Below are 9,037 nucleotides of genomic sequence, written 5' to 3' on the forward strand. Positions count from 1 at the left end.
CTTAAAACATATGATTTGCTTATCTCCTTACATATAATCTTTATGTTTTAACTTTTATGTTGTCTTGTTTTGTTATTTCACTGCTATGTGTTAAATGTTAAGTACGTGTATTATCTGTGCTTTATTATGCTTAATTTTTATTGTTTTTGTTTAAATGTTTGGGTAGCAGCTTACTTTGGTGATCTTTTGGTCTTTCACTGCCATCCTTGTTGTGCGAATTATTTGTGTTGTTTATTTGCCAACAGAACAAAATAAACTGAACTAACTGGAATACTGAGTTGTCACATAAGGAGTCATCATCACACAAGTTTCAGCTTACAATAAACTAATGATGGTATTTTTTTTGGAGCTATTGAAATTACGTTAATTTTTCTTTGCAAAGAAAGGCTTTGCATTCCATATTTAATCTCTCTGTAGTTGGCTGAAATGGCTCATATCATAGGCTTGTTTAAAAAATATATACTGTTTTAATATATAATATTACTATTTATATAGAAAAATTTTGTATCCGCTTACCACTGTTGTCAAAAAGCAGTAATATATTCATAAAGTAAGGCCAAATAGATTTTTTTTACTTTCGAAAGTTATAAGCAAAACTTGCAATGATAACCAGACCACTTATCACTATCCCAATAATAACTTATAATTTCAATTGGCCTACCTGTTTCTGTTTTTGTAACTAGTCTTTCACAGTAAGTACAAACATAGAATAGCCTAATTAAAGATGTGTTTACCTGATTTTTAAGTTTATAAATTAAATTTCAATTTACTAATATTTTTACAAAAGCATTGTTTGTGTTGAAGAATAAACACTTTTAATACTAAAAAATGGGTGCAGTAGGAAGTACATTATCTTCTGGCATGAAAAGTATCATGGATGAAAATTTCAAACGCCAGCAGGAATTTCAATTAGATGCATTCCAGTTGCAAATGGAGAGGCAGCTTGTTATGCAGGTAACAATATGCATTATATACATTACAGTAACTTAATATGATACAAAATTACTGGCAAGGAACTAGGTACACAATGTGGTTTTGATTAGTTACTTGAGTACCTACTTGTTTCCGCATAATTTTTTTTAAATTATAAGTTTGTATTTTTGTTTCTAGCACGAGTTGCAATGATCATCTGATGAATGCGAAAGTATATACAAAATATAATTTACCAAGTTATGTATTGAAGTGCGGTTGAAGGCAAGAGAAAAACATCAAACCGTACTGGAGTATATAACATGGCAAATTTTATTTTGTGTGTTATTCGCTCTGAAGATGCACATTGTTATGGTGCGCAAAACGTCAGTGAAGCAATATGAACGTGGAAACTAATGCTAGAAACGAAAATTATCCTGATTATCAATATTACCGTACCTTTTCAGTATTAAGTCTGTATTTGTTATAATGTTATGAAACAGTCATCTTGCATTCTAATGTCATGCTCGAGTCTCATATGATGTGTAAAATGGCACTTTATTATTACAATTTTACAACTGATTTGTTGCAACGTTCATATCTGATGACTATGAAAGTAAAAGCAGAAACATCTGCGGAATGGCCTGCTTCGGTAAATCCAATTTGAAGAAGCCGATTCGGAGAAATCCTATTTTGGAGACAGCCTTTTTCGAAGAAACCCGATTCGGAGAGTTGTCGAAAATTTGTAGGGATTGTTTAGGTAGGCGATTTTTGTGTTTACCTTTTCATACCCTTGTAAAAGGTTAGGCAATTAACTTACTCTATAACAGTGGTTCCCAACCTGGGGTCCGCGGACCCCTTGGCGTCCGTGAGAAAGCATTTGGGGGTCCATGATTACCTTGATGAATTTTGGAAAAAAACGAAAAGCGATCTTTTTACTTTCATTTCTCTCTTTAAATGCAAATGTGTCAAGCTCGTGAGAATAAACTGTACCGGTATACATTAAAATAAATTTATGCTGCTGCCTACAGTGTGTACATTGACCTTAAACTACATCTACCACAACGCATGTCGATTACAGTCAAATGTAATAGAAATTGTCTCAAATTCTCACCCCTAAATTCGAAATTCCTCACCTCTGAGAACATGAGAATAGACACTTTGTTCATGATAATTGGACAAGAAGTGGTGACTTTAAAGCATTTTTATAAAATATTCCCATGCACAATGGTGCCACTATTGGCAAAAATGTAAAATTGCAATAACTTAAAAACGACACAAGGTATCAAAAAAATTCCAACCGTTATGAAAATCATTCTAAAATATGTACCAAATATGTAAAAATGAAGAAAATCTAAGAGATGGTGGTGTAAAATTTCTTCAAAATTTGTTGAATCATAATGGAATGACTCAGCGGCAATGCAATAAAACACAGTACAGTCATGGAGTAGCATATTTATTGCAATAGTCAATAGTATGTTATTTGAGTTTCAGACAAAATTTAGGTAGGGGTCCGCAGAATTAATAATTTGTCTAAAGGGGTCCGTGACAACAAAAAGGTTGGGAACCACTGCTTTATAAGTATAACACTGGTCAACAAGACACTTTTTCAAGACAAACTAACAATCATTTCCAAGTACTAATTCTGGTGCCCAAGTAAATAATTCAATACTAATACGCAGCCAATGCTATACTTGGTCAAAATTAGTATTGTTTTTGGACTCTTAAACTGTATAAGGTAGCTTTCAAGTTGCTGTATTTTTATCATCAGCGTAGCTGGCTAGAACGACTGCAACAAGTATGAGTGCTAGAGACCAAGTAGCTCAAGACGAGATTGATAGAACCTCGAAACAAATTTTTGCTTCATATGCGAAGAGTAGGTACACATTTACCTTTTGATTCTGTGAAGCTGTCCACCAGCCACAAGCTTGCCTGGGCTAATGAAGTTAATTTATTACGTTTTAAGGAAGCGATTGCCAGATTTACCACTGATATGTCGACTGTGGTAATGATTCATGCCAACAAGTATGGATGAGCTCTGAGCAGTATGAAATCGGATCTTTGCATACATATCTTAAGCCATTATGGCTTTGCCACCTTTTCCTTTTGTTGGTTATGTCACTGTATTTTATTTCTACAATATCGTTTCTTCTGCATTCCGCCTAAGAAAAATAAATATACGCAGTGTAAAGGTAAAGGTCCCATACTCAGTTACTGAGCTTATGGGAATGAGAAGATAAGGTTCTCATTATGCTAAGCCTTTGGCACTAAGGAGAGTAGGGTGGCCAAGGCCAGTTCCTTTCTCTCGGCCGCCTTTTCTTCAGCAACTACGCCCACCCAATTTATTACACCCTGGGTAGAGGTGAGCGGTGTTTTTCAATGTACAGTATACGTAGTGTACAACTGCAAAAAATGTCTGTTTTAGTAGGGAGGCTATAATCTGTTGTCGCAACCAAAGCATTGACATTATTTTGCATATGCTACATTTCCTATGGCGGAAATATATTGAATCAGATTCAGATTCAATGTAGGCCTAACTAGGCTATTCTAGCAGGCCTAAGCTCGTTTATTTTTCTGGAGACCAAGCATGGCCTAGCAAAGCTGCTTTCCGGCGGCCAAACTCCCGCGCCCCGCAGCCAAACCAAAAAATCCGTTAATTGATATCCGTTATCGTGTTTTTGCGTTTACTCAGAAAAGAACAGCGCAAACAAGGACCGAAACATATTTGCACTGCTTTCCACGTAGGTGTAGAGCTACTCTTCGAGTTTTTGTAGGTTGACATCGATGCTCATACTTTGTCTTGTTGGTGAAAAATATTGCGAATGCGAGTAAAGAGAAAAATATTTCGAATACCAACGGAATGGAGAAATGTTAGCTTGTGGAAGCCGGCCTAACATGGCCTGCCGGCACAGTAGTTTCGAAGGCCATTTCACGTTTCAAAACTGTTTATTTTTTTCTTGCTGAGACTTTAGTTGAGACTATTTCGCTGACACATTACTCACTTACGTACTGTTTGACCACTGCTTTTGTTTTGGCTGAGAGTTTATTTAATTAACCTCTATTGTTAATCATGAAACGCCGTTTGATAACCGTATTTTTTTCTTTTGTTGAGACTTTTTCGCTAACATTTTACTTGGTTAAACGTCTATTATAAGCTAATTCTTTTGAATAAACAGATTCCCCTGTGGAATTTTAGAACTCTCCGAGAAAGGCTTTCTCCGAATTGAGATTTCTCCGAATAGTAGCAAGCCGAAACATCTATGCGTTGTATTGTTATCACCGTAATTACGTTGATAAACGGTAATTTATAAAGGTGCAACATGTCAACTGAGTTGTTATAGAGCAGATCACTTATCTGAATAATCCTTATAATTCTTTCTATAAACATATTCAACCTTGGGATTTTCGAGAACCTGTGTTCAAATAATTGTCTTTTTATCATGCAGTGTTGTTTGACAACGAATCAATAGAGCTAGGTTTTAACTTATTTCATCACTCCCTTGAATAATCTTATTTTTAATTCTTTAAACAAAAGCAGATGCCGCCGTGAGATCCAGCGATGTTAATCATGAAACGCTGTTTGACAACTTTTTTACACCGAATCGGTCGTCTCCGAAAAGGCTGTTTTCGAATAATTAAGATAAATCTCTAAACCGGGCCATTTCGGACACTGCATGCTATCTGCTTCACTGTTTTAGCTCATTCTTCCCATAAACCTGTAGATTATGCTATGACGTAATATAGGAATTTACATGCCTAATTATAAATACGTCAATTTTTGCATATGGCATCGCAAAAACACTGCAATAATGTTGATTACTATTACAACCACCTTCTCAATGGACTACTTTTATATTTCTAGAATGAAATACGAGAGCGTCAAGTAAGCATGCAAATTGGAAGGGCTCGACAAATAGTTAAATATTATTATGGACCATTTTATGCACTAGTTCTTACTGGTGGGATTTTGGGGTGAGTCCAATATATAGTAGCCTAATTGCAATAATTTTATAATTTCTTAATTGGTCTGCTGTAAAAACATGCATATATTTATGTATAATAATATACAGTGTAGTGTAATGAAACGGTTAGTTTTTGTAGTTGATGAATCGGAAAGGAAAACAAAGTACACCAGTTGTAATACAGGCCATACTGTAGCAACACATCAATGAACAAAATAAGATACCGAAACTTCATCTTGCATGGTTTAGAATCTACGTATATACTAAGATAACATTTATTTTGTTGGCAATAGTTTAACTTGCAGCACAGTCATTATGCTAGATTAAGGTCATAAAATTTTAAACCACAATGTTCATGTTGTTAATTGTAAAATTACAATATTACGTTTACGCCGTGATTAAGTGCTATTTTTTAAAATTCAATGTTGCTTGACAGAATGACATAGCGTTATTCCAACAAAGCTCTTACATATTAGAATCTGCAAAATCTATATAATTTATCTTATAAAATTAACTCAATTATAGAACTAACTATATATTTGTTTCAGACTTCTTAAAAAAGGCAATCCAGCATTTTTGATCCCATCAGTTCCCATAGGATTTATATTTGCCTTCCAAGTTGATATGGCGTATGGAACATTAATGCAGCGGTCCAGAGGTTAGCTTTGTATATTTACATATTTTATACCTTGCCATATTGTTACGTGGGCTATCATTCTCATTGTACATTAAAGGAAGCTTTAACGCATTGTTTGATGTAACTTTGTTGCAATGCAATGGTCCTTAAACATTAATTTAAAAAAAATGTAGGCTGTACCAATTACTGTTCTATTGAATGTAAATCTCATCATAAATAAAGTACAGTAGTTTTCCTGTTTGAATCTGACGTGCTCCCCGTTACTGAGGGTGGCCGAATCTATCTCTAAGCATGACGACATAAAATAAAAACGTGTGAATATTGGTGCTATAAATTTTATTAATACAGTATAATTTGTCAAATTTTGTCGGTCCCGGGAGAAGTTGTCATAGTTTTGAACTGTCTGCATAATTCGTCAATTCACCTAATTCGTCACTCTTTTTTAATCCTGCTGAGGCGACGAATTAAGAGAATTCTACTACAGTTATAACTTTGGCCGTAATATACATTGTAAGTAAAATGCACCAATGTTAAGTTTCTTAGCAATTTCCCCCTGATGTAATCATCCCTATTGCGACATCTTGTGGTCACGATTCGGACATCATGAGCCAACACAAGAGTATTAAAATGTATTCCACATTGTTTGCAGAGGAAGCAGAAGCTGTTATGACGGAGGAGAGGGAACGATTGAGGCTGCCCAACAGCATGCCGACGTTTGAAAGTGTCGAGGCATTGAGGCTCGCACAAAAGGCTAAATGAAAATATGCTCTTTGCGATAACCAAGCGCATTTCCATGCAACCTGTGCGAATTTTTATGATGTCATATTAATTGTGTCAAACCTAAATAATAGTTCATCATTGCTTTACCTAACCAAGAGGATGTATATTTTATATAAGATATATTGCCGACTAGCCTAATAGTTTTCATATCCTGCGATAATGTCGGCTTATGTTTTTACGTTTAGATCTAATATTATGTTTACACTTGTATGTCATTGTTGGGCATTAATTGCCAGTTTCTACCTCTTTTATGTTAGCATGTGTTGTTTTCGCTGTGATAATCAAAAATAAAAGTTTTACACAACTGAACCTAATAAGGTTTTTGCCACCTTTCTCCGTTACTTGGCGAGTTGCTATACTGCTTATTATAGCTGATATTTCCTTATTCAGCATTGGTACGTGTCTGAAATATTTTATCTTGTTTCTTGCGCGGTAATAACTTGCTACAAGAATATGACCTGCTAATATTCTGGTACACTACAGTGAAAGATTTTTGTTGAAACCTGCTACCCCGCAAGAAATAATCACATCATGTCGTGTAGTAGCAAACTTATTGTCTTTTTACATAGCACTATTTGTTTGATATTGCGTTGATATTGATTTGCCGTGTTAAATTATGTTGTATTTCCAGACGTTTAATATAAAATAAACAATAATAATTGTAGCGATAGCCAACCAAGTGAGAAAACCATTTACCTCTTGTTACTTACTCATTCAGTGTATAAAATCAACGCAATATATAGTACGAAAGAAACGCAAAACAATCAACTGAGGAACGTGGTACAGAACGCTCAATTGATTACACGCGCAGTGCGGTAGTAATCAATTCCAACGTCTGTACCAGAAAACGCTGAACTGTGATTATGTAGTGACGCTGGTCACGAGTTACATATATTCAACGTAAATAAAATGACGACTATAACACCTCCCCCGATAATTTTTATACACAAAGAAAAATATGAACAAGACACCGAATTAAACAATAACTCTCAAAGTCCGAAACGGGCCGGAGGTCTGCGGCGACGGCTCGACCTTCGTGGGTTGTGTGGCCCGAATTCCGGTACAGTCGGTGTGTCGTCCGAATCCGTTCGAGCTGAGGTGGAGACAGCGGAGGAGTCGACTGTTGGTGCAGGAGTTTCTCCCGGCTCCTGGTCCTCCGATGATGCATAGCGAGGTTGCAGTTGGTCCATATGGCGCCTCCACGTCGGACCATGTGGCAGCAGACGTACCAGGAAGATTCGGCTACCCTGTCGCTTAATCACCTCGGCTGGAACCCAACGAGGATCCTGGCTCCGTCGTGGAGTGAATGATAGCGCGTAACAGGGATCTCCCGGTTTGAAATACCGTTTTGTACCTTCGGAGGCGTCCGTGTTGTGAGGTTTTTGTCGGGGTACCACTTGAGACGATGTGGGGAGAAGCGTGTCGATCTTGGTTCGAATCTGACGATTGTTGAGTAATTGGCTTGGAGAGTAGCCACTCGGAGTTGGCGTGCGTCGATACTGCTGTAGGAATTCCAAGACGGCTTGTTTCGGGGGCAGGGAAGATTTGCGAAGTGCTTGCTTGAACGTACGTACGAGGCGCTCCGCCGCTCCATTGGTTTCCAGATGGTAAGGGGCACCTGTGATGTGTACCATACCCCTCTCCTTACAGAAAGTTTGGAATTCTGTGGATTTAAAAGTAGTAGCATTATCGGTAACTACAGTATGGGGATAGCCGAAATGAGTAAAATCTTCTTCTAGCAGGTTGATAGTAGCTGTTGAAGATAAGGAAGTAGTAGCATGAATACAAGGGTATTTAGAAAAAGCATCAATGCTGAGTAACCAATGATAACCCATGAATTCTACCGCATGATCTATGTGTAAGCGACTCCACGGTGCTTCTGGAACCGTCCATGATTGGACCTGGGTTTTAGATTGCGGTTGATATTCGCCACAGGTACTGCACTTGTGACAAAGTTCCGCGATGTCTCGATCGATGTTTGGCCAGTAGACGGACGTCCTTGCCAACTGCTTCATTCTCTCAATGCCGAAATGTCCTTCATAAAGCAACTGAAGGACGAAGTTTGGAAGGGATGACCACTCTGGAACCGTAAAGTAGACATCCGTGACAAGTAGAAAGAGAGTCTGCGTACTTACGGAACGGTTCGACCGGGTCTTGTGGAGAAGACTTGGCCGGCCATCCTTCATGAATGAAACGCATTACCGTGGAAATGATAGGATCTTTAGAAGATTCTTTACGCAGTGAGGCGGCATTTGGGGTCTGGACCTGCAAATCCAAAGCATCGATAGCACAGACGATATCAATGTCATCCGCACTTTCCTCTTCATCGAAGACTTTATCCCCTCCTGCTGGTAAGCGACTCAAAGCATCAGCGTTTTGATGATCCTTTGTCTTCCTGTACTCAATAGTGTATGTAAATTGCGACAAAAAGAGTGCCCAACGAGCCAAACGATTTGCTGCCAAAGAAGGTGTCGATTTGGTCGGGCCAAAAAGACTAAGCAATGGTTTATGATCTGTGACCAAAATGAATGATCTACCAAAAAGATATTGATAGAATTTCTTTAGCGCAAACATTATCGACAAAGCCTCTTTCTGAATTTGGCTATAGTTTCTCTGAGAGGCTGTTAATACTTTTGAAACGTTTGCTATAGGCCGTTCTGTGCCATCTGGGTAACGGTGATACAAAGTAGCACCAATGCCCACACTAGAAGCATCACATGCGATACCTACCGGAAGTGACGCATTGAAA

The 9,037-nt window shown here is 37.6% G+C and overlaps 1 protein-coding gene across 1 annotated transcript; it reads left to right on the forward strand.

The window, feature by feature from the left end:
- Positions 1-817: 817 nt before the first annotated feature.
- Positions 818-7,138, forward strand: LOC145787676 (plasminogen receptor (KT)-like). Its single transcript, XM_082599470.1, has 4 exons — positions 818-954; positions 4,772-4,881; positions 5,420-5,529; positions 6,158-7,138. Exons 1-4 carry the CDS (start codon positions 829-831, stop codon positions 6,265-6,267), a joined length of 456 nt encoding a protein of 151 aa, XP_082455596.1. The 5' UTR covers positions 818-828; the 3' UTR covers positions 6,268-7,138.
- Positions 7,139-9,037: the final 1,899 nt, after the last annotated feature.

This window comes from Aplidium turbinatum, chromosome 18 (assembly GCF_918807975.1).
Source record: "Aplidium turbinatum chromosome 18, kaAplTurb1.1, whole genome shotgun sequence".
Taxonomy (NCBI): Eukaryota; Metazoa; Chordata; class Ascidiacea; order Aplousobranchia; family Polyclinidae; genus Aplidium; species Aplidium turbinatum.